The following is a 27,649-nucleotide window of genomic DNA, read 5'->3' as shown; positions in this document are numbered from 1 at the left end:
CGGAACACCTGTAGCAATTAAATTAAAAAATTCTAATCTATCAAAGTAATATTCTTCAATGTAAAAATAATGCATTTATATGGAATAAGCAATTTTTTGGTATCTTTTATAATTCTTTTTGCATGATCGAATAACAAACAGATTATAATTTAATTTTCTTAATTGAATTATCATGATTATCAACATCCATCAAATTTTCACACATTTTCAAAGTGACAACTTTTCCATTGATGAATGAAAAAGAGATACCTGGTAGACAATTTTTCCCACTTTAGCCATGATTACTATGTTGTTTGAAGAAAATAATAGTTTTCCATTATAAGTGGAAAAACCTAGCCTCAATTTCATTATATTACCATGATTACAGTTATGCTTTTACATTTCATGTCCCTACATTAAATATATAATGATTGATCTAAGTGAGCTAAATAACAATTTACAGTACCAAAAATACTTTGATCAAAACTAGTTTCACACATATAACCCAAATTGGTTTCAGAAACAACTTTTACACAAATTAATTCAAGTAAATATACTTAATGGTCTGAATGTACTTAATGGTCTTGACATAAAAGTTATTTCAGCAAATGTACTAAATTGCTACATTATAATACCAAAACTGGTTTCACTAAGACTTGCGCCATAATAGCTTCAGCATTTTTATTTGATAACCAATGAAATAACTAGTCAAAATCATATGTAGAAAAAACAAGTGAAACTGCGAGCTACTGCTCACTGATAATACCCCCGCCGCAAGTTGATAATATTAATAGTGTAAAAATATGCAAGTGTTCGGTAAACAGGAAGTTGTCTAGTGATGAATCTGAAAACGCATCACACGGTATAGCTGACTTATAAAAATCCTGAAACCAAATTTCAGAAATCCTTGTATTGTAGTTCCTGAGAAAAATGTGACAAAAATTTTTAACTTGGTTATCATGTGTAAAATCATACAAGTGTTCGGTAAACAGGAAGTAGTCAAGTGATGAATCTGAAAACGCATCACACGGTATAGCTGACTTATATAAATCCTGAAACCAAATTTCAGAAATCCTTGTATTGTAGTTCCTGAGAAAAATGTGACGAAAATTTTTAACTTGGCTATCATGTGTAAAATCATACAAGTGTTCGGTAAACAGGAATTTGTCGAGTGATGAATCTGAAAACACATCACACGGTATAGCTGACTTATATAAATCCTGAAACCAAATTTCAGAAATCCTTGTATTGTAGTTCCTGAGAAAAATGTGACGAAAATTTTCAACTTGGCTATCATGTGTAAAATCAGACAAGTGTTCGGTAAACAGAAAGTTGACAAGTGATGAATCTGAAAACGCATCACACGGTGTGGCTGACATATATAAATGTTGATACCAAATTACAGAAAGGGTGGATGTGTAGTTCCTGAGAAAAATGTGACGAAAGTTTCATGGGACGGACTGACTGACGGACTGATGGACGGACGGACTGACAGAGGTAAAACAGTATACCCCCCCTTTTTTAAAGCGGGGGTATAATTATAAGAATAGATAGAACACCCATACCGGTAGCCAGTCCGAAACCCCCCCCCCCTTGAAACCAAATAAGCACTGTCAAAGTCAACATTCTGTTCAAATTGTGACTGTTTAAGTCGAGTTCAAATAACCCCCCCTTGGAAATTCCTGGCTATGGGCCTGACACACTTCGGTCTTCAATACCAAGCATAACCCATGAAGTACATCAATCTATATAAGCCTATGCATAACAAAATGGGACAAAATTCAAAAGAAAAACCAATGGCTTCCTACAGAATTATGCTAATCAAAGTGAGTGTAAACACAGAAGGGTAAAGATTGTGTTAGTTTATCAGTTGAAAGTAAAATTAAATATTGAACTGTGAATAAAGCATTGGTTGTAGAACATTTTGTGGTTAATTCAACTACAATAATGGACAATGGGAGATAACTTAAATGATTAAAGATGACTTTAACAATGACATCATTTATATTTTAAGAAGAGGTATTAGATTCCTGCACCTTGCAAAAGTTATGTAATTTTCTTGACAGATGTAGCATTATTTTGTGACTTGAATATCTGAGCATATATTACATTGATAAATTTTCTAGAAAAGTTCATGGATAAGATGTATAGAATTTTACGATCAATGCACTATATTTTGTGTATTAAAAAGGTAGTGATATAAATCCTTGGAAGATTTAGATATCAAGTCAGTAGCATAAGGTTTTGATAGCATTTCAAACAATCAACGAAAATCCATTTTGGAATACATTGTACATCATACATCAACAATTACTGAATAAGAGGCTCCTGACTTGAGACTACGAGAGATTGTGAAATTTTATGCAACTGTCATCATGGTCATACAAGTGAGAGGTTTAGCTAGCTATAAAACCAGGTTTAATTCACCATTTCCTACTTCAGAAAGTGTCTGTACCAAGTCAGGAATATGACAGTTGTTGATTCATTTGATGTGTTTGAGGGACTTTCTGTTTTGAATTTTCCTCAGAGTTCAGTATTTTTGTGATTTTACTATTGTTTCGCCTGATTAACCCCTCAAACTAATGTTTTGATAGATACAAACTAGAGCTATACAAGGTTACTATAACAGATATTCATTACCTCTTTCACCATTCTGTGCTGATTCAATGTTCTCTGTCCAGAGAATTCTGCTGATTCTACATAAACTTTATACATGGACCCACATCCTCCTAAAATATAGGGAAAAAAATACTATTTGATATCATACTAGTAATACAGAGTTTTTTATATTTAGTTTTAACTAATTTCTATAACATTTTCTTTTTAACCTTTGTTATGCCTTATCAAAATGATTGTTGCATAGCCTCTATACTATAGACACCTGACCAGCTGGTATGGGCTTTGCTCATTGTTGAAGGCAGTACGGTGACCTATAGTTGTTAATGTCTGTGTCATTTTGATCTCTTGTGGACAGTTGTCTCATTGGCAATCATACCACATCTTCTTTTTTATATTGTATAAAATCTGAAGGACAGAACAAAAGAAAAGAAATTTTACCTGATATATCTAAAGCTTGTATGTCTGAAGCCTTGGGAAATTTCTCCTTGAGTACATTAACAATTTTCTGTTCTCCTTCAGTTAAAGTGCTTGCCTCTGTACATCTATGTCTGAGTGTAGATCTACATAGAGTTGTCAACTATAATATGAATAAATGTAGATAGAGAGAGTTGTCAACTATAACATAAATAGATGTAGATAGAGAGAGTTGTCAACTAAAACATAAATACATAAAGACCTACATATATATAGTTGTCAACTATAACATAAATAAATGTAGATAGAGAGAGTTGTCAACTATAACATAAATAGATGTAGATAGAGAGAGTTGTCAACTATAACATAAATAGAGGTAGATAAAGAGAGTTGTCAACTATAACATAAATAGATGTAGATAGAGAGAGTTGTCAACTAAAACATAAATACATAAATACCTACATATACAATGTATATAGTTGTCAACTAAAACATAAATACATAAAGACCTACATATATATAGTTGTCAACTAAAACATAAATACATGTAGATCAGAGGTGGATTTAGGGAGAACAAAATTTGGTTGATTATATAGGGAATCACTGAAGCGTGACGGGAGCGGGGCCCCTCTTAGGCAGCCAGCGGGCCCCTACTTATAAAAATTTCTAGATCTGCCACTGTAGATATAGAGAATCAAATAAAGGTAAACAACATCTGATGTAATGTTTTGTTCCGTGACATTTATTAAACTAAACTTCTGCCTGCTTTAGACTTTTTTCTTTTCCAAGCTTTTTGATCTGCTTCCATCAATGTCTTTGTGAAAACAACTTTTAGAGAGTAGTTTTCCAATATTTATACTTAGAATGGGAACCTCAAGGAAACCATCTAACAAAACTGTAAAGTACTTATCATTGCTTATACATGTAGCAACCAAGGATAAAGTTAATGAATTTTAAAGCGGTTTTCAATGAAAGAAGATCAAATGGGTAAATTCACAGAGAAATCAGAGAATACATGTAGAAATATCAAAATATTCATTAACTATAATATATTGTAACAGAAGGTCCTTTAAAATATTAATACTTCTAATGCATTTGAATTAGCATTCTGGAATCATATTTCCACTACAACAATGTCAAATATTACTGTATTTGTTCTAAATGGAATAAACAGAATCAAATATGATTTATTTGTATAAATTGACAATGACATTGTTTGTTCCCTATTCACGAATGTGACCTACCAATAGGACTATTTTAGTATTTACCGGGATTGTAATTACATTAGCAACATGTGTAACGTTTGTGGGTCATCGTAAATTCCCCTTTTTCTATTTTTAGATACTATATATACTATAGTTGTCTGGTTACTTTTTCACGGGGATCGTTTTTCTCGTGCTTGAAACTCAATGTCCAGACTTGAATATTTAAACCTCATCAGGGCAGTATTTCTTTAGATTGGGGAAAACTTCCGTACTGGTAAGTTGTACTTTAAATTTCATTTTATTTTGTATTTTGATGTTTGACCAATCTAATTAAAAACCGATCTCTCATCGCTCCTGTTTCTGATATGTCACGTGGGAGATCTAACGAAACCCACTTTGAGGTCACATGTGAGTGACCTCGTAGGTGTGTCTTTTTCGACCAATGAAATTGAGTCTTCCACGATCTTGGAAGTTTAACGTAAGGCAAAGGGATGTAACTCATTTTATTTACGACGAAATCGTCAGTCAAAATAATTCATAAACTTTTTTGATTGGCTTATTAATAGGTCGTCAACTCATTTGCATATCTTTATAAATTCATGACTTTTAGTTCACTCACATGTGACCTCAAAGCCGGTTTCGTTAGATCTCCCACGCGACATATCAGAAACAGGAGCGATGAGAGATCGGTTTTTAATTAGATTGATGTTTGACTTAAACATGTTAAATATTTATTTCTTCTCATTTGATATATTTCTTTTCCGTCTTGTATTCAAACAGTTCTAAAAATATCAAATTACGTTTCTGTTCCAGAATAAATAAAGGGAATTGTACACTAGCTAGATACTTTATGATTTCGGGTTTATAAAGAGATGGAGTTCACTTTGATAGCGATATTTAGACAGATGGTTAATCCGAGGGGTATTTTGGAGTAACAGTCGTCAATCTACGGAATTGTTCGTGCCTTACTCTGAAATAGAACTTTGTATTATCGCATGTTTTAGTTTTGGATCTTCAACTGGTCAATGATATTGAAAAACGTTTTCAGACATTGCTCTGGTTGGATTGAAAATTAAATGGGTAGAGAAATGTGATGTTTTTTTACCGGATCGATTTTTGTTCCCTAGTCATAGAATAATGAGGTTCATGATCTAGTCTAAAAAAGTCAGTGGGAACCAGTGGTATAATTATTTTGTCTCGGAAGGTTGACGTCACAACTTGATTGATTGGATAATATTTTAGTTAAGGATGACTAGTGTACAGCTCTCAATATTTTAAGTAAACGGACACCTCAAAATTCTAGTATCATATTATTTTATTCAATTAGATAGCACTAAGGCCAAACGCTTCTTTGAATTGGTTAACTGGTAATGGGTATTTTTCACCGCATCATTTGTTTAAAAGGGGAAGTTCGAAAGTGAATTGAAATTCTGAATTGATAATTTCACATGGAGATACCGCGATATTTATGTACTTATATTGTCTTTGTCTATTAAATATGAAACTGTTTTATGAATTTTGGTCATTTGTTATATGAGCAAATGCTTTGCTTGGCAAATCATCATCACTGGTCATTTTTAGGTTTCTTATACCTGTCATTTATGAATTTACTGTTTCGTTGTATTGTCAGTATGCTGTCAGAAGTCCTGGAGCGAAAGCACAGGCCGAACCCTCTCTACCAGTAACGTAACCGGCTGAGCTAGCGGGGTATAATGTCATGAGACAGATTACAAATGAAAAATATGTTTACACACAGAAAACCCATTTACGTTGCACATGACAGGTGCCACATGTGGAGAAGGCTCTGCTTTTACAAATGTTTTAAATATACCCTTGTGGAACACCCGAGATCACCCTCAGTTTTTGGTGGGGTTCGTGTTCAGTTTTTTTTCTATTTCGTATTTTGTGTTCTTTTATTTGTCAGTTTGTCTTTAGGTCCATGTAAGGGGTCCTAAGTATCTGTTGACAATTGGAGTGAAAATATTAATAAAATATGGAAAACAGAATATTTTTAAAATCGGATTATCATGATTATACTGTAGAATAAAATATTATTTTTCTTTATAAATTTAACAATCAGGTGGCAAATAAACGAGGTACCAATTTGACTAGGTGCGAAAAGTCCACTTAGGTCCGGGTGGCGATTAAACCAAATCCCGATTTAACTAGGTGCCGAAAAATCCTCTAAGTGTCGATTGGTCCAGGTTCCGATTTAACATGTTTAAACAGGGGTCGAAGTGACTAGAATTCGTTATGAAACGTTCGAAACCACATTGTGTCCTCTTCGTGAGCACTTTATCTGGGTTTATCCAAGGTTTAATTTTTTAGAGAACGTTTCTGATAGGTTTCTCTCACTATTTTCAGGGCTTTTACCTGTGTAAGACGAAATATTCGAAACATTTCACGTTCACCTCTAAACAAATCTTCCGAATTGATTAACGGACTGGTACCTACTAACCAATCCACTTCCCTTTACTCTAAATGCACTTTCTGGTTTCAGGGCTAATTCGGAAATCCTTGGTAGAAAATGGCAGCGCCCAGTCGAAGTGCAAGATTTTGTTTAAATTTTAAACTTGACTCGGTATTATGGAACAAAGTTTGCAAGGTGAAAAAGTTTATTTTAACTCTTTGACACATATTTTATATTTTAGATTCTTTTTACCGTTAAAATGAATAATTAAAGCATTCACAGGGCTTTCATTGTCCCAGATTTTGACCCTTTTCGTATGCTAAATTTTAAAAAAATCTTAGTATCTTATATACATTGACATTGTACTATACAAATCCTTTGTTTAAACAATTTGACAAAAAAAAAACACACATCCTATCTAGAGCCTTGTATGTTTACCAGGTTAGGTGGGTGGCTGAGAACCATCCACTTTTTTTTTTATAGACACATATTTATCTATCCCAGGGGTTAAAAAATCCACTAGCCCAACGCCCGGGACTAGATCATTTATGCCTCGGGCAATTAAAATGTGTAACCCGATATGCCCGACGGACTAGTAACAAAAAAATCTTGACGTTTTCAAAAGTGGAAAATCCCTTCATTACTATTTTATGTTAGCCAATCCGATTCAATTAATAAGTCATTAGGGATTCCAAGAATTTGAACTGGTTTGTACAGGTCCTGTTGTACATATTTTAAAAACAGAACAAATAACTCTCGGTGGCCCGGTATCATGTGTTGATTGCAATTCTCGTACTTTAAATATCGATTTCTCATACCATGGCCTGGGGTATTGTACATTGCTTATGCCGAGATTTTCAATTAACGGTATTTGGGGATATGATGTATTGATCGGTACTGACCTATCTTGTCGCAAAGCTCTTGAGCACGAAACCATGCAACAAATTATTTCTTAATATTTTAGTACGGGAACCCCAGGAACTTCGTCAGTTTCAAAACGAAAAACGGTAGATGAAGGGAGTAACGAGGCTGAAAATTCATCCCCAAAAAATGCTAAATACGATAGGGAAAAGCTGCGGGAAAAAAAAAGAGTGTCCAGGACAGCAGGGCTGCCAAGTCGCACACACCCTATGAACTTCATCAGTTTCAAAACAAAAAATGGTAGATGGAGGGGATAACGAGACTGAAAAATCATCCCCCAAAAATGCAAAATACGACCGGGAAAAGTGGGAAAAAAATTATATTGTCCAAGACAGCAAACCTGCCAAGTCTTTAGGTCGAGACTCACACATTTTCATGCTTATTTGGCGGCATTTTCCTTTGTTTTTTCTCTTTGATCTTTACAATTGGCCAAAAAATCACGCATTTACTTCCTGAGAATTTGGCAGAACTGGGATACAATGATTCCCCTCGAAGGTTGGCTGTTGCTGATGAAAAAAACAGACGATGCTCTGTGAATATTACCGTTAGTTGCCCAAAGCATGCCAATAAAAAGTCTGCTTTGAATGTGGGAACAACTAAGTTAGGTTAAGCACCAACAATAAATAGCAATTCAACAAAAAATATTAAATACAGTGTATAATGTCTCTTTCAAAACAAAGGACACCCACTTTGTTTTATGCTGCAAACTCTTGATTTTTAAGGCATACTAGGGCTAGCAGGTCAGTTTTGATGGACTAGCAGTTCTTCCAACAGGGCTAGAAAAAACCTGCTGCCATAAGTCCTGGGCTAGTTAGCTGTAACAAAATTTTTTAACCCCTGTATCCTCAAATTTATCCTCAATCTTAAGTTATAAGACTTATTTAAAGACATGTTGGCACGAATTGTCCCAATGTGCAGGTTTTCTCTTTGGTGCGTTTTTCTCTTGTGTATTTTCTTCTCTGTGCTTTAAACTAGTATGTGTTGGTTAAGATTGGGATTGAGGAACAGCAGTATCAAATCAATAATTGAAACACCAATCTAGAGACGTTTTATTGCTATTTTGCCTTAGTCATTGTTAGTCCAAGTAGTAAGGCATCAAAGCAAAAATTTAAATTAGCTTCCTAAACATGCTAAAAGTCAGAATTATTTAGACTAATTTGCTAGTCCAAATAATTGTGACGTCTTGAAATGCTACTGGCTAAGCATTCACTATTATTCGTTTGATACCAATTTTTTCGTGGATTTCGTAGGAACAGGTGAACTATGAAATTAAATTTTCTATAGCCTTTTATTTAGACTTCGGCAAAACCATGAAATTAAATATTCACAAACATGTAAGATTTCCTTAATCCACAAAAATTTGTACCCACAAAAATAAATGAATCCGCAGTGACAGTATTATATATTTTTTTCTTTTACACCTAATAGAGCAATGTCACAGGACAGTGATATTGTTGACTTTTTTCAAAACTACTTCTACCCTTTTTTATTGGGAAAATATGCGTCATTTTTATCAAATTGGGAAATTTATCATAAACCATGAATTTGACTGGAACTTCAATTTGAGGACCCTCTTTCAAGAGGTAAACCCTCATTTGAAATAAAAACTCTTATTGTCAGTGATCAGACATGAATAGACACTCAAATCTGTACATATAGTCATTCTAGGCAAGAAAAATGTTTAAATGAGTGTTTTTCAGTTTGAATTCATGCACAATGGCTACTGAGACTGCACTGTTTGGGAAAAATGTTGTCTTTTTGGGAATAATTTTAAGCCATTTTTTTTTCAAATTGGGATTTTTCACCAGGGGAAAAAGCCTTTATTCTCCAGTAATTTAAGGCAAACAATATCACTGCAGGAAAGCGTAAAGCAAAAAATTTAAATAGCCTGTTATTAGAGGTCATAATTATTTGGAATAATTTTGCCTATGAACCTTTTGATGTATAAGTTGGCAACAACTTGTGAGCTCTTTGTTTCTAGAGACAATATCTCAAGAGAGAAGCAATATGAAAAACATGAAAAACTACCACCAAAAAAAGATAAAAAAAAAATACTTAAAATAGCTTTTTCATACTTGAGCACATTACATGCAGACATATGCTTAACATCTTGAAAAGCATTATGTATTGACCTCTTTAAACCATGGCTTCAGATCTGGATATTCCTGGAATCCAGGTCAGTTTGCCCTACTCCAATCAACTTTTTTTTTTAATTTTCTCTTATTGTTGTCTAGTTGCATAATGTTTATAAATATTATTTGAACAGAATGTTTGTTGAAAATTCCTGTGAAATCCAACTTGCCATCACAATCCATGACATGCTCCAGTCATACGACAAGGCAAACTAGGTAGACATTGCTATTCTGGATCTTTCGAAGGCATTTAACACTGTACCTGTAAAAAGACATTGATAAATTTTATGGAGTTTTTTTACTTTTTTTTTCTTTTTTTTAACTTTAAGTTTTGCTTTTTAGTATTTTTAGTACATGTAATGCAAAAACCTCGTATCTAAGGTTTTGATAATTTTACATCAGGCAGTAAAACCTGAAATCTTTTTATAGATTATTTAGAATTAAATATGTATGTTCCACTGTACAATGCTGTATGCAAAAATATCTGATCTTCTAACCAATCAATTACCAAAACGAGCAAAAATTTCTGCACCTATATTGTATTTTCAAAGCTTTTCATTATTTTTAAGCTAATATATTAGCTTTGAGAACCTAAAATTGATAAAACTGTACCTGTTATAATGTCAGCTGCCGTGGAAAGTGTTTTTCTTTGGAGATACGATATTTTCGCACAACAAAATGTCTCACCAATCCGACAACACTTTTTCGTCACATGTCAGAATTTGGATTAATGATTGGTTAGAAGATCAGATATTTTCGCATACAGTGGAACATACATATTTAATCCTAAATAATCGATAAAAAGATTTCCGCAGAAATTGAGATATGAGGTTTTTGCATAACAGCGACGATTTGCTCCATCCACAGAAGAAAAACCACAATTGATACAAATGTATATTCAGTACAATTAGCTATAGTCTGAATTAGAATTACAATTAGAAATGGAATTTTTTTCATTCTCAGTTTAATTTTGTTTACTTCTTTAGATAAAGAAATTCTCCACAACACCTGTCAGCCATGTTAAAGAGCATTCCAAAATGTTCCCTGCCCAGATGGGAAAGATGTTACCCAATGGAACCTTTGATGGGAAGATAGCCTTTATAACTGGTGGAGGAACAGGACTGGGGAAAGGAATGGCTACCATGTTGTCTAAACTAGGCGCTCAAGTGGTTATATCAAGCAGGTCGCTTTCATGTTTATGTATATGTATTTAAAAGTTTATATCTACTTTGGATACATTGATTGTGGTTCAGGTATCAGAAGATTTCAGCAGAATTTTATTTAAAAGGGGCATTGTGGGCCTTATATATTAATGAGATGCTATTTTAATTTACATGGGTTTTAAATCAAATGTTAAATTTGTTGAACCTCAATTTGCAAGTGTAACAGGGATATGCATGGGTTAATAGAAAAGGGGAGATAATTCAAATTGAATGTTAAATTTTACATTTTGTACTTGAACAATGAAATTTTGTGAAATGCCCACATATCTCCCTCTGCTGTTTTAATTGCTTTAAAACCTTTTTATTATGCCCCACCTACGATAGAATGGCATCAATTTTACAGTCATTGCATGCGTCCAACATAAGACTCAAATTTTGTTTTAAAGTAGATTAAAATTGTGGTTTAATGTACATGAAGTAGTTTGTGTTCTCATCAACTTGAATCTTAAAAAAATATACATTATGTATATGCAAATTAGGGTTTTGTCCTAGAATTCACAGTGTACTCAACTTGGAAATGTAATAGAATAAAATTTGGTTTATGTTAGTTTGTGGTAACATCAACTTGAAACTAAGTACACAATTTCACTGTCACAAGTCATTATTAAGTAAACTGTCTAAATATATGCAAAATTAGGGTTTTGACTAAGATTAAAGGTTTACTGTCTGAACAATAAAATGTGAAAGTGTGAGCATGGCATTGTTGTTTTGCCTGATAAAGAAACATCTACAATAAGATATGTCACATGTATAATAGTCATATTTGTGAAAGCATTAAACATGTTAAATAACATTTTATCGCATTTCTATTTCTCTATTTCTATTTCTCTATTTCTATTTCTCTATTTCTATTTCTCTATTTCTATTTCTTTATTTCTATTTCTCTTCAGGAAAATGGATGTATTAGAGAAAACAGCATCTGAAATTACCTCAGAAACAGGAAACAAGGTACAAATATTGTGTGATGATAAGTGATTACATATGACATTCTCTTTGTACATTAATTTTATTAGGGTGGGCTGTCTATAATATATTAGGACTCTTACTGTTTCAAAGGGCACTCTCTTTCATTATATCCAAAACATTTTTTTATTCATGTAGAGGAGGGGGCATTAAGTTTTACCTGTGTCGTCTGTGCATACGTCCCAAACAGTTCTCTAACTTCAGTTAGCCACAACCAAATGTTATGAATCTTATACTAAATGCTTATAACCACAAAAAACAAAGATCATGTTTGAATTTGGGTGGTGTCTCTTTGTATTGTTTTAGAGTTATGTCCCTTTACAAAGGGAAAAATGTTGTACTTTTTGTTTCTCTTCTCTAAAGTTAGCCTCAACCAAATTTTATGAAACTTATGGTACACAATGTCTATTACTCAGATCAAGTTCAAATTGTGGTGCCGTCACTTTTTCCATTCTTGAGTTATGTCCCTTTATAAGGTTATATGCAAGTGGGGGCATCATCTGTGTCAATTGCCAGGACACATTCCCCATTTATTTTATATACCTTGGAGATTGATATTTTTCCATACTTTTGAGAGACATTAAAATTAGGTACTAAACCTTTTACACCTATTGATTTAAGGACTTTTGGACCTTACATCTGCTGAAAATTTTAAAAGTTTATTGTCCAGGTCGTACCAAAGCCTCTGAAATAAGAGACACCATGGCCATGAAATAACTTGTATTTTACATTTATTGTTGGTATTGAGGCTCTTTAGGCATAAGACTGTCTGAAGAAATCATTTATACATGTACCTATGGCTGTAAATGTTATAGAGAACCTTTAGCATTAAAATCAAGTTTTGATGATTTGAAGTATGTTTTTGAAATTTGAAATTGCATATATTAGAGTATAATTCCAAAATAAGTTTGCCATAAAATGTTTGTTTAGTTAATTTTATGCGTGTTATTTCCCCAGGTTTTACCCATCGCTGCTGATGTGAGAGATCCGTTATCTATTAAATCTGCCGTAGATGAATGTGTATCAGAGTTAGGATTACCACATGTCATTATCAACAATGCAGCAGGAAACTTTATCTCACCATCAGAGAAGTTATCAGCCAATGCCTGGAAAACAGTCGTTGATATAGTACTGAACGGATCAGCTTTGGTCTCATTAGAGATCGGTAAAAGGCTTATAGAGGCTGGTCAAGGTAATTATATGAAGCCTGGAAAACAGTCGTCAATATAGTCCTGAATGGATCAGCTTTGGTCTCATTAGAGATTGGTAAAAGGCTTATAGAGGCTGGTCAAGGTAATTATATGAAGCCTGGAAAACAGTCGTTGATATAGTCCTGAATGGATCAGCTTTGGTCTCATTAGAGATTGGTAAAAGGCTTATAGAGGCTGGTCAAGATAATTATAAATGGTAATCACAAACTGTTTGATCTAGTTTTTAATTGTTATAATAACTTTAGACACCAGCGGTTTCCTTGTTTCAGTATCGAATAACAATTATTCTAAGGTCTACAGTTTATCTTCCCTTATATATAATTACCACAAAAGTAATCATTACATAGAAATTATTTTGTTTTGTAACTGTTTGTTGAATTTGAAATTGTCTTGTGCAATCAAGGTCATATTTTAAAGATCAATGTCACAACAGATAGAATCACCATTAGTTAATGGTACAAGAATCACATCTTTGTTCCTGCACTTGTATCCTCCATGTAGTTAACTGGATTAACTTGAATGCCACATACAACATAGATTAAAAATAGGAGGCACAGAATGTTGTTTTAAGGTCAAAGTAAGAAATGTTTAGACTCCTGGCCCTCTTTTTCATAGGACTGCAACAAATTTTTACGGTCATATATTGGTATTACGTTGTCTGTGTCGTCTGAAGACAGTTGGTTTCCAGACAATAACTTTTGTATAAGTAAATAGAAATCCAATTCACAACAGCGTAGTGTATTGCATAAAACAAAATATTGAATATAATTTCAAATCATATAACCAATTCTAAGTTCTTTGACTACAGTTATTCTGTGTCAGAAACCTATTACCGGTATGTGTCAAATATTTAAATACAAATCAAATTCAGACCTGTATCAAGTGCTAATATTGTGTCTATTTTTGCCTCAACTGTTCAGGGTTGGACCTCTGCAGTTGTATCCATCTGCGCTCAGCAAAGCAATTTATATATTAATATGTACGGTCCATATTCTTCACACAATATCAAACCATGAGTAGAAGGAGTGAGATGTCCTTGATATAGATATAAAACTCTCTACACAGACCAAATGACATTGAAGATACTTTTAGAGGTCACAGAGTCTATTTCAAAACTAGTAGTGAAGATCATTACATTTGCAAGCTATCCTGCTTCAATTTTTAATTTGTATAAGACAGAAGCTGGAGGCAGATATATTTATTGTAATGAGTGATGTGTTTATGAACAGGTGCTGCATTCTTTGCTATAACAACAATATATGCCACCAGTGGCTCTGGTTCTGTTTATTTTTAGGTGCTGCATTCCTTGCTATAACAACAATATATGCCACCAGTGGCTCTGGTTCTGTTTATTTTTAGGTGCTGCATTCCTTGCTATAACAACAATATATGCCACCAGTGGCTCTGGATTTGTAACACCAAGTGCTGCTGCAAAGGCTGGAGTAGAATGCTTGACAAAGTAAGAAAATATTGTTTATGAGGTTAGACAACAAAAAAGAGTCATATGAAGGTGGCTCGCCGGTATAAATTTTTTTTTTTTAAATATAGAATTTCGCTATTTTTTAACAAATAAACTTTATCATATTCTTAATAGAAAATATTAAATAAAAATATGGGATCACCATTCATTTAAGCTCATTATCTGCATTCGAAAGAAGCATGTATTTTTGTTAAGATACTTTTTCTGTTGAACTAATAGAATGAATAAATAAAAAAAAAACTAAATTACAGAAATCACTTAAATTTGACAATAGTTAAGTTTAAGTACAGCATATTTGAAATAAGTAATAAAAAAGATAGGTCACAGATGAGTTAAAAAAGATATTTCAATTTTAATGCCAAAAAAAAATGGTATTTTTTCACCAAAGGGAGATAATTCAGAGCTTTTTTAATGATATAAACATTTAACAAGTCACCTTGGGCCAAAACAAATAGATTTTTTGGGTTGATTTTTGTACCATATCATAAAGTAACAACTAATAGTGAAATAAATAAACTTTGTAATGAAAAAACAATTTTGCTGATTATTTTTGTACCCATGAGCCTCCTCAAGTCCTATGGATAAAACCACAATTTTTTTTTTTATTGGGAAAAGATAACATGAAATGCAATCAAAAACCTATGGTACTGACTTTATATTTTTGAGATACACAAAAAATAGTGCATTGATATATACATACTATTCTTGAACATTTCCAGAAATGTATCCATAAAATATATGCTGTTTGGTGTATGGGCTTGTGGTATAATTCTAATATTTAAATAATTGAATGCCATGCATATCTTTTGTATCCAACTGATATGAAATTTATACCACCAATCCTGGAATATAAGCTTCAGAACTCCTGTTTTGATTGCATACAGCAAAATCATAAAAGGTGCAGGAAAACACAATCTTGTACAATGTCCTGAGTAAATATGTGCATTCTCAATGTGTAAACATTAAGTCAGGTGTCAAACTAATAGAAAGAAACATGATGTAAATTTCCTAAATACCAGATGTACCGGTACTCTCTAAATACCAGATGTACCGGTACTCTCTAATTGGAAACATAATAACACAGAAAGAAACATGATAAATTTTACTTTCTACTTTTAACTGCTTACAACTCTAATTAACAAGAACTTTTTTTGTAGGTCCCTAGCTGCAGAATGGGGAAGATATGGGATAAGATTTAACTGTATAGCACCAGGACCAATAGAAACAAAGGTAAAACACCAGGACCAATAGAAACAAAGGTAAAACACAGATAAGATTTAACTGTATAGCACCAGGACCAATAGAAACAAAGGTAAAACACACATAAGATTTAACTGTATAGCACCAGGACCAATAGAAACAAAGGTAAAACACCAGGACCAATAGAAACAAAGGTAAAACACAGATAAGATTTAACTGTATAGCACCAGGACCAATAGAAACAAAGGTAAAACACCAGGACCAATAGAAACAAAGGTAAAACACAGATAAGATTTAACTGTATAGCACCAGGACCAATAGAAACAAAGGTAAAACACAGATAAGATTTAACTGTATAGCACCAGGACCAATAGAAACAAAGGTAAAACACCAGGACCAATAGAAACAAAGGTAAAACACACATAAGATTTAACTGTATAGCACCAGGACCAATAGAAACAAAGGTAAAACACCAGGACCAATAGAAACAAAGGTAAAACACAGATAAGATTTAACTGTATAGCACCAGGACCAATAGAAACAAAGGTAAAACACAGATAAGATTTAACTGTATAGCACCAGGACCAATAGAAACAAAGGTAAAACACAGATAAGATTTAACTGTATAGCACCAGGACCAATAGAAACAAAGGTAAAACACAGATAAGATTTAACTGTATAGCACCAGGACCAATAGAAACAAAGGTAAAACACAGATAAGATTTAACTGTATAGCACCAGGACCAATAGAAACAAAGGTAAAACACCAGGACCAATAGAAACAAAGGTAAAACACACATAAGATTTAACTGTATAGCACCAGGACCAATAGAAACAAAGGTAAAACACCAGGACCAATAGAAACAAAGGTAAAACACAGATAAGATTTAACTGTATAGCACCAGGACCAATAGAAACAAAGGTAAAACACAGATAAGATTTAACTGTATAGCACCAGGACCAATAGAAACAAAGGTAAAACACACATAAGATTTAACTGTATAGCACCAGGACCAATAGAAACAAAGGTAAAACACAGATAAGATTTAACTGTATAGCACCAGGACCAATAGAAACAAAGGTAAAACACACATAAGATTTAACTGTATAGCACCAGGACCAATAGAAACAAAGGTAAAACACACATAAGATTTAACTGTATAGCACCAGGACCAATAGAAACAAAGGTAAAACACAGATAAGATTTAACTGTATAGCACCAGGACCAATAGAAACAAAGGTAAAACACAGATAAGATTTAACTGTATAGCACCAGGACCAATAGAAACAAAGGTAAAACACAGATAAGATTTAACTGTATAGCACCAGGACCAATAGAAACAAAGGTAAAACACACATAAGATTTAACTGTATAGCACCAGGACCAATAGAAACAAAGGTAAAACACACATAAGATTTAACTGTATAGCACCAGGACCAATAGAAACAAAGGTAAAACACACATAAGATTTAACTGTATAGCACCAGGACCAATAGAAACAAAGGTAAAACACACATAAGATTTAACTGTATAGCACCAGGACCAATAGAAACAAAGGTAAAACACAGATAAGATTTAACTGTATAGCACCAGGACCAATAGAAACAAAGGTAAAACACAGATAAGATTTAACTGTATAGCACCAGGACCAATAGAAACAAAGGTAAAACACAGATAAGATTTAACTGTATAGCACCAGGACCAATAGAAACAAAGGTAAAACACACATAAGATTTAACTGTATAGCACCAGGACCAATAGAAACAAAGGTAAAACACAGATAAGATTTAACTGTATAGCACCAGGACCAATAGAAACAAAGGTAAAACACAGATAAGATTTAACTGTATAGCACCAGGACCAATAGAAACAAAGGTAAAACACACATAAGATTTAACTGTATAGCACCAGGACCAATAGAAACAAAGGTAAAACACACATAAGATTTAACTGTATAGCACCAGGACCAATAGAAACAAAGGTAAAACACAGATAAGATTTAACTGTATAGCACCAGGACCAATAGAAACAAAGGTAAAACACAGATAAGATTTAACTGTATAGCACCAGGACCAATAGAAACAAAGGTAAAACACAGATAAGATTTAACTGTATAGCACCAGGACCAATAGAAACAAAGGTAAAACACAGATAAGATTTAACTGTATAGCACCAGGACCAATAGAAACAAAGGTAAAACACAGATAAGATTTAACTGTATAGCACCAGGCCCAATAGAAACAAAGGTAAAACACAGATAAGATTTAACTGTATAGCACCAGGACCAATAGAAACAAAGGTAAAACACAGATAAGATTTAACTGTATAGCACCAGGCCCAATAGAAACAAAGGTAAAACACAGATAAGATTTAACTGTATAGCACCAGGACCAATAGAAACAAAGGTAAAACACAGATAAGATTTAACTGTATAGCACCAGGACCAATAGAAACAAAGGTAAAACACAGATAAGATTTAACTGTATAGCACCAGGACCAATAGAAACAAAGGTAAAACACAGATAAGATTTAACTGTATAGCACCAGGACCAATAGAAACAAAGGTAAAACACAGATAAGATTTAACTGTATAGCACCAGGACCAATAGAAACAAAGGTAAAACACCAGGACCAATAGAAACAAAGGTAAAACACACATAAGATTTAACTGTATAGCACCAGGACCAATAGAAACAAAGGTAAAACACAGATAAGATTTAACTGTATAGCACCAGGCCCAATAGAAACAAAGGTAAAACACATAATTTTTGTGAAAAAAATTTATTTACTTTAAAAAGTTCAAACTGGTAAGATTTGTAATATATGATGTAGGATAAGATTTATTTTACTTGCTAGAAGATAATGAGGTAACCAGCATATTGTCACGGCCATGAACCATGTACCATACGCCGAATATCTATGAAAAATTATTGTACGCACAAGAGCCTGTAGAGGTCTTAAAGAAAAACAAACAGCCAGGCTGTATACAGTTTTTATATTTATTTTCCTTACACAAAGAGTCGTAATGCTCATAGTTGATAAAGAATATGTATTCTTATACATAAATATTGTTGTAGTTATAGAAATTCATAGTAACATCGGTTTTGTTACAAACGTTATAACGGTTAGAGATGTGTATTGTAATTTTATACACATCTATGACATTGTCATTCTTTGGAATGTGACGTAAACAAACACTGTCTAGAACAAGGTAGATAATCTGGATGCAATAATCGTCGTTCTCGGCGTACACAAGTCTTACCAGCTTAAATGAATAGTCCATAGAACACACATAATCCTAGGAATAACTTCATAACAATTTTAATAGAAGGTGACAGCTGAATATACAAATAGACGGTCTAGAGTTGATAACAAACTGACGTTGTTCCAATCGAAATCTAGACGGCACAATATTCATGGCTGTTTCATGCGGCTGATCACTTAGAAAACTCGTATCATAATAAACAAGACATGCTTAAATTCCTCTCCATGTCTAGAATATAATTATACAAATTTCCAGAATATGTTAATACGGAATAAAGAGATATTTACAAAGGTCTGTTCAGGTAGGAAACGGAAGTATGACGTTTCCCGTAGAAATCAGTTTCTGATTGGCTGATTGGTTGTTGAGGTAACCAATGGGGACCTCGTGAGAAGCACGAGGATATTGCACGTAAATATTATTATAAAACATCATGCACAGACTGTGTTAAGCAGTCTGGCTTCAAGACTCAAGGCGGAAGCTAAAAATAAAAAGAACTGCTAGGCGGAAGGCAAGAGCAGTTTTAATTATTTGTCTAAAAGAGAAACAAGGAAAGGTTTCTATAGACGGAATATTTCTGAAAGAGAAATTAATTTAATATACAAAGAGGGTGTCTTTTACTTACACTTAGCTACGTAATAAATTGTGAACGGTGTTCGTACATAACAATTAAGGTTCAGAAGTACAAAAGTTGAATTTAAATATAAATTCAGCTAAAAGCAAATAAAGTATTATTTAAGAAAAAATATATGTATATTTATTTCCTATAGAAAATTCCTGAATATAAAGGAAATTAGTTACTTGTCCGAATTAAGGCAACAGTATAAATTAAGATGGCCGCCAAGATAGAAAGGAGTTGAACATCAGCTCTGCAGTATTTGGCATTTTTAAGCTGGATTTTGATGAAGAATTCTATTGAAAGTTATATCATTATATTCAGAATTTTATGGACTATATAGAAATCAAGTTATTTTGAAATTTCTTTCTTCAATGGACTTGTATTAGTGTTAAAAACATTTTGGATTCAGTGGAATTTACTAATATTGTATTTTGAACTGTTGTTTAAAATATAGAAAGTATGCCTGGGGATAGTAATCAGAAAGGTGTTAAAACTGTACAAACAATGTTGGCAGCTAAAAAGCCTGGAGCTAAAGAATCTTCACAAGAAAAACCACCAAAGCAGAACAAACGAACTCATTCAGATGTAGCAGATGAAAGTTTGGAATGTACTGATAGCATGACTAGTATTCAAACTACTCTTAGTGAAATCAAAAAGGCCCTTCAGGTAACAGTTACTAAAGATGATTTAAGTAGTGCAATTAACTGTTTGGTTCAACAAAAAGACTTAAAAGATATTGTTACCAACATTGTTAAACAGTTATTATTAACTTTTGAAAAGAATTTCTCAGAAAAAATTGAAGCAAAAGTAAGGGAGACAACTGGAAAGTTACAAGATCAAATGGATTCTCTGATGATAGACAATGAAAACCTGAGAGAACGTGTGAGGGCAAAAGATAAATCTATAGAGAAATTAGAAGAACAAGTAAGTGATAACAACAATAGAGCTATTGATGCAATTAAGCTTGGAAATTATAATGAACAGTATAGTAGAAAGCATAACATCAGAATGCTCAACTACCCAGAAAGGCCTCATGAGGTATTGAGAGATGAGTTTGTTAATATGGTAAACAAAGAGTTAAAGGTAGACATTAAACCTGATGATGTACAGGCAATACACAGAATTCCTGGGAAAGAGGGACACATAAAACCTATCATTGTTAAAGTACGCAATACTGAACTGAAAATTAAAATGATGAGACAGAAGAGAGGGCTAAAAAATGACATCAAGTTCCATGATGATATTACACAGCGTAACCTAGGACTGATGACAAGATTAAAAAACGGTGAACATTTTGAAAACGTCTGGTTTTATAATTGCAATGTCTATGCCAAGCAGCAGGATGGGAGTAGAATTAGATTTGACTTATTTGACAATATTGAACAAAAACTGAAAAACAAAAACAAAAAAGGTCATTGAAATTCATTTCCTTATTTGATACATTGCTTAATGTTTCATCACTGTAAAAAATGAAAGATAGTACATGTAATAAGATTAAAACAATCTGGGCTGTGCATATTATCAATTTATTTACTTATAATGCATCTCTCTGAATTTGATTTAAATAATTTGAATTCATATTTGATTCAAAGTACTTTTTTTTATATATATAATTCTATTTATTTTTGTTTGTGTGAACCCTTCTTAATTTGAAGATAACTGTATATTTATTGAAGGGAGATAACTCCAAAAAAATAATTACAAATCAAAGGGAGATAACGAAAATCTTTTATTATTTTTACTTATCATGAATCTCTCAACTAAATATATATACTAATTAATACATTGTCTTTAGAAAACAACTATCTTTATATTGTAAATAATTAAATGCCATACTGTAAATGAAATTTTGTTGTACAAAAATGACTTTACAGGTATCTATGCCAAAGTGTCATCTTATTGTTGAATGTGTGTATGATTGTATAAACTATGATTGTGTATTGGTTTTTAAGTTAGAATTTATCTGCTCAGTTTTGAAATATTGTTTTGTTTTATATGATAATGGATAATATTGTAACAGTGTTGTCTATGAATGTAAGGGGTCTTTTTTCTAATTCAAAAAAGAGAACAGATGTTTTTGATTGGGCGAAGGGCAAAAATGCTTCAGTAATTTGCTTTCAAGAAACCCATAGTAATAAAGATATTGAAAAAAAATGGGAAGAGGAATGGAGAAATACATGTTTTTTCAGTCATCATAGTAACAAAAGTGCAGGTGTCAGTATTATGTTCAAATTAGGTCTTGATTTTGAAGTGCATAATTCTATTATTGATATAGATGGTCGTTATATTATCTTAGATTTATCCTTGTCAAGTCAACGCATTACTTTTGTTTGTTTGTATGGATTTAATACTGATGAACCTTCATTTTTTAATGACATTTATAAGAAAATGGCATCATTTTCAAATACTAGCTTTTTATTATGTGGGGACTGGAATGTTGTACAAGATACAAACATAGACACTTACAATATTATTCATAATAGAAACCCAAACTCACGAAAAAAGATTGAAGAAATAGTAGAAAGTCTTGAGTTATTAGATCCTTGGCGGACCTGTTATCCAAACGATAGAAAATATACATGGCGTCAATGCTCACCCATAAAACAAAGTCGGCTTGATTTTTTTCTAGTCACAGAGGATCTGTTTTCACTCATGAAAAATACTAACATTATTCCTGGGTATAAGACAGATCATTCTGCTATAACTTTCACCTTTTCTGCCAGTTTAGCAAAGCGGGGAAAGGGATATTGGAAATTTAACTCCCAACTGTTGCGAGATTTAGACTATATCAAAAAAGTTAAAACATGTATAAATGAGAGTATTTTAGAATATTATGAATCAGGCAACATAGATGATCTGTTAAATGTTAAACTCTCATGCAATGATCAAGTATTTTTTGAGTTGATAAAAATGAAAATTAGATCTTTGTCTATTGGTTACAGCATTCAAAAAGCTAGAGAGGAAAAAGCTGCAACACTTTTACTGGAAATTGACATTCAAAGTTTGGAAAATCATATGAACATATCTCCTGATGGTCAAATTCATGCAGCTTTAAACCAGAAAAAGTTAGAATTAGAAAATATAAGAGAAAGAAAAATTGAAGGTGTTTTTTTAAGATCCCACGCTAACTGGCAAGAGAATGGGGAAAAGTGTTCAGAGTTTTTTTGTAAATTGGAAAAGAAAAATTTTATTAAAAAAACGATAACTGAGCTCATAGATGAAAATGGAAAACATATATCAGATCAATCTAGAGTTTTACAAGAAGAAATGAATTTTTATAAAACATTATACTCAAGTAAAAATCTGGAATGTGATGATGATTCCTTTTTCAAGCACAATGTTAAACTCACAGAAGAAGAGAAGGATTTGTGTGAGGGTAATATTTCTTTTAAAGAATGTGCAGAATCTCTAAAATCTATGTCAAATGGAAAGAGTCCAGGCTCAGATGGGTATACTGTAGAATTTTACAAAGTCTTTTGGCGAGATATTGGACCTTTTCTTTTTAGATCATTATATTTTGGCTATGAAAATGGGGAATTTTCTAAATTTCAGTATCAAAGTGTCATTACGTGTATTCCAAAAGAAGATAAAGATAGACGTTATCTAGCTAATTGGCGCCCAATTAGCCTTATGAATACTGACACCAAGATTGCTTCTGCCGTTATTGCTAATAGAATAAAACCTGTTTTACCATCTATTATCAGTGACTGTCAGAAAGGCTTTATTAAAGATAGATTTATGGGTGAGAATACACGTCTATTGTATGATTTGATGCACTATTTGGAAAAGCATAACAAAACTGGTCTTTTACTACTAGTAGATTTTGAAAAGGCTTTTGACTCTATTGAATGGTCTTTTTTGAAAAAAGCATTGAAGAGTTTCAATTTTGGGCCATCTATATGCAGATGGTTTGAAGTATTTTATTTGAAAGCATCAAGTTGTGTTATAAATAATGGCCATCTTTCAAGCTTCTTTAATTTGGAGAGAAGCTGTACACAAGGTGACCCCCTCTCCCCTTATCTTTTTATTATAGGTGTTGAGTTACTTTCTATGAAAATAAGGTCAAACCCCAAAATAAAGGGAACTTTTGTTCATGAAAATGAATCCCTTTTGAGTCAATATGCTGATGACACTTTCCTTGTTTTGGATGGAACTGAAACATCTTTGAGGGAGACTTTAAATTGTTTCGACTCATTCCAAAAAGTATCTGGGTTAAAAATTAATTCTTCTAAAACTAAAGCTGTGTGGGTTGGGAATAAAAAGTATTCAGATCTGATTCTCTGTCCTGATTTAAAACTTCAGTGGTGCTATTCAAATTTTAAACTTTTGGGAATTGAATTCTCTTTAGATCTTGATAGTATGCCAGAAATTAATTTCTCCAAAAAGATAAAGGAAGTGTCAGGCATTCTTAAGAGTTGGCAACATAGAAAATTAACCCTAATGGAAAAGATTACTGTTATCAAGACTTTGGCACTTCCAAAATTAATTCACCTGTTGACTGCACTACCCAACTTGCCAGAATCAAAATTAAATGAGTTGAATACTTTATTCTTTCAATTCATATGGAATGGAAAACCTGATCGAATTAGACGAAGTACTTTAATCGGAGATATTCCACAAGGAGGTTTAAATATGATTAATATACATTATTTTAATATATACCTTAAGATTGGCTGGATAAAGAGGTTTTCATCCAATTTATATGGTAGTTGGCAATCATTATTATTAAAAAACCTTGAACAGTATGGTGGAGAAAGGGTATTGCATTTTCAAAAGGAGAAACTCAGAGAAATCTCTGATAGTCTTAGCAATCCTTTTTGGAAGGATGTATTTTTTAGCTTTCATGTAGCAAGGCCTGCTACCAATATTTCTGTTCAAGATATTTTGTCATTAGATATTTTAAATTTTGCACCTCTAGTAGATTTTCCGTATTTTATTCAGTGGCATAGAAGGGGAGTGCAGTCTTTGTTTGACCTTATTAACTTAGAGACTAAGGACTTTTGTAATTTTGATCAGATAGGACCAAGACTTCAAACAAATAATTTTTTAAAGTATTATGGTCTCATTGCTAACATTCCAAAGTATATGAGAGAATATATTAAAGAAAAGATTGCTCATGTAAATTTTGAAACTTTTAACTGTATTGATATTTTTTTGGAAAGATTATTGTGTAACAAAAAGGCAAAGTTTGTATACAAAGATCTTGTTGACAGAAATGTGCAACTGCCAACAGAAAAGTTCTAACAATGGGAGGAATCACTAGGTATTGAAATTACAGATTGGTCAGAATATTATGTTATTTTAAGAAAATCATGTAAAGACACTTATTTAAGAACTTTTCAATATAAATTTTTACATAGAATAATTGCAACTAACACTTTCTTATATAAAGTTAAACTTAAAGATTCAAAGCTTTGTACTTTTTGTAAGGTTTCTGATGAAACCATGGAGCATTTATTCTATGAATGTCCAATAACACATTTTATATGGCAAACTTTTTCACAAAAACTGAAAAGATATTTTGTGAACTTTACATTATCTAAGAAGCACATTTTTCTTGGTCTTCAAAATGAGAGTTTACTGTTGAATTTGATTATTATTATTGCAAAGAACTATATATACAAATGTAAATTGTATGAAAAGAAACCAAGTAGTATAGGGTTATTAGCAAAAATAAGAAAATATCAGGAAAATGAACATTATATAGCAAAGAAAAATGGTACCACACCTTATTTTCAAAAATTCTGGGCCCCATTAGATTACATTTTTACTGATTAGTCACCATTACTTTTGATTCAAATCATATAAAATAAAAAATGAAACTTACAGTTCATAAAGAGCAGATCTTTACAAAGATAACATTTTTCTTTGCAATACACAAGTTGATTTATGTTATGTTAATGCAAGTGCGAGAGTGTGTGATTGTTTCTTTTCCACTTTTTATTATAATGTTAATATTTAAATAATATATATTCACATTAGAAGAAAAAAATGTAGTCAATTTTTTGTTGTATATATATATATCAAACCTCTTAACACCATAGTCAGGTGGTGATGTAAAGGGATTGTAAAAGCCTGACTACTGAAAAAAAAAAAAAAAAAAAAAAAAAAAAAAAAAAAAAAAAAAAAAAAAAACAGTATAAATTATTATCGTGCAAATAAATAACGTATCGAGTTAGATACTTTATAAATTGTATAGAGTTATAATATATAATATAGAATATTACTACGTCATAGCAACCGTCAGTTAAAGAAAGAAGACTCTCCGTTATTTCCATATCTATATAAAGGTTCCGAGTATTTTTCCGCAGAAAAATACATTGTGCAAGAGGATCAGGCAGCTACCCAGAAATATATTGACAATAATAAGACATTTTTATTCATAATATATTATAAATATTTCATATACGTAATTAATTTATATATTGTTTATCCAACTTTCTCATTCATATTCACCAAAAGCCAGAGACTCAACGATCCCTTATAGATAACATAATGTTGTGGCTATATTAAAGGTTCTTCTTGTATTTAGTAGTCTTGTCTGGATAGTACAGTCCTTTCTTGTATATTGGTGTAACTTTGACCGGTAAAACTATAAACAGTCAAAGTCCCACTATTATACGAATCGTTTTATCACACGGTTTAAGGTACACAAGAACTAAGCATAGCTCTACGGCGTTACAATATTTAGATTAATCCATTTGATACATTACAGGGAGCATTTGGAAGGTTAGACCCTACAGGAGAATGGACAGAAAAGTTATATGATGTTCTACCTGTAGGCAGATTAGGAGAGGTCCCTGAAATAGCTAATTTAGCAACATATATGGTCAGTGACTATGCTAGCTGGATGACAGGAGAGGTATGAGAACCGTATTCTATATACTTTTATGGTTATTTATAATCACAATGTCAAATGAATGTTAACACAAAGAAACAAATTATAATTTACATGCTAAATTTTGAATTACCAATGGGTTTTCATATATGTACAAAAAAGGAAAGGAAAGGAATTCTGTGATGTTGAAACTTGATTGATAAAATAATACCTACAAATCTGACAACTTTCCAAAACCATTTTTTAGAAGCAAGGTATATGAAAAAAAATATATCATTTATAATTCACACCCTCTAACTGTCTTATTTTAAGATTTCTATGCTAATAGTACTTTGCATTAGCAGGTTGCAAACAAATATGAACATTTTTACAGAAATAGGGGGAAATTATTGTGACAACTGAGGACAATTCACTTCATTTTTTTAGTATAGAAAAGATTTCAGAAATTCAGGAATGAGGAGATATTTTAACAGTGCAGTAAAATGTGTCAGAATTGCTAATATCACATATTTTCAATTTTGAGATCTCACTGCAATATGTACAGTAATCAAAAAGCTACAGCTATGTTTATTTCTGATTGTATTAGATTTACACTTAAAATTCACATTTCTAAATTTTCAAGTCTTTTAACTTTGTTTTATGATCTGTAAATATGAGTGAAACTACTATAAGATTGCCATTTGCAAATAGTATAAGATTAACACTTCCTTTACAGGTGGTTAAATTTGATGGGGGAGAATATGTTAGTAGAGCTGGCGAGTTCAATGACCTAAAGGTTGTCACTAAAGAACAATGGGACATGCTAGAAGCCATGATCAGAAAGGCAAAGTCAGAATAATTATTAAAATAAGAATGTGACACTCTGTACTACTGATTCGGTTCATGCAAAAGAGCTGTGGAAGCTGAATAAAAAACCATGCATTAAATATTTGAATTATAGAATTTTTGAAGCATAAGAACACTATGAATGTAAAGATTGAATTGTTTGTTTTGATTTGGAAGATCTTGTTTTCAAAAAACAAGAATATTTATTAAGTTAAAAAAAATCATTTATGTATGACATGTTTGCCAAAGTGAAACCAGAACCTCATATAGAGAGAGGCCTGTGATATTTATAAATGTAGTTTTGTATATTTGAATTGATAATTTATATTAAAAATATTACAATGTTG

The 27,649-nt window shown here is 32.2% G+C and overlaps 2 protein-coding genes across 2 annotated transcripts in view; one reads left to right on the top strand and one right to left on the bottom strand.

The window, feature by feature from the left end:
• The window catches only part of LOC139524869 (bolA-like protein 3), a 20,353-nt gene extending 13,650 nt beyond the window's left edge, over window positions 1-6,703 (bottom strand). Inside the window, exons 1-3 of the mRNA XM_071319995.1 lie at window positions 6,591-6,703; window positions 3,037-3,175; window positions 2,620-2,708 (exon numbers count right to left, since the gene is read on the bottom strand). Of these exons, the coding sequence (XP_071176096.1) occupies window positions 2,620-2,708; window positions 3,037-3,175; window positions 6,591-6,617 (255 nt within the window). The 5' untranslated portion in view covers window positions 6,618-6,703. The remainder of the gene's footprint in view (window positions 1-2,619; window positions 2,709-3,036; window positions 3,176-6,590) is intronic.
• Window positions 6,693-27,649, top strand: LOC139524868 (2,4-dienoyl-CoA reductase [(3E)-enoyl-CoA-producing], mitochondrial-like). The gene is made up of 8 exons (XM_071319994.1): window positions 6,693-6,822; window positions 10,667-10,863; window positions 11,794-11,851; window positions 12,824-13,058; window positions 14,437-14,536; window positions 15,715-15,787; window positions 26,355-26,501; window positions 27,193-27,649. Exons 1-8 carry the CDS (start codon window positions 6,745-6,747, stop codon window positions 27,313-27,315), a joined length of 1,011 nt encoding a protein of 336 aa, XP_071176095.1. The 5' UTR covers window positions 6,693-6,744; the 3' UTR covers window positions 27,316-27,649.

The sequence above is a fragment of the Mytilus edulis genome, chromosome 5, assembly GCF_963676685.1.
Source record: "Mytilus edulis chromosome 5, xbMytEdul2.2, whole genome shotgun sequence".
NCBI lineage: Eukaryota > Metazoa > Mollusca > Bivalvia > Mytilida > Mytilidae > Mytilus > Mytilus edulis.
This window is presented reverse-complemented; position numbering and strand designations above follow the sequence as displayed.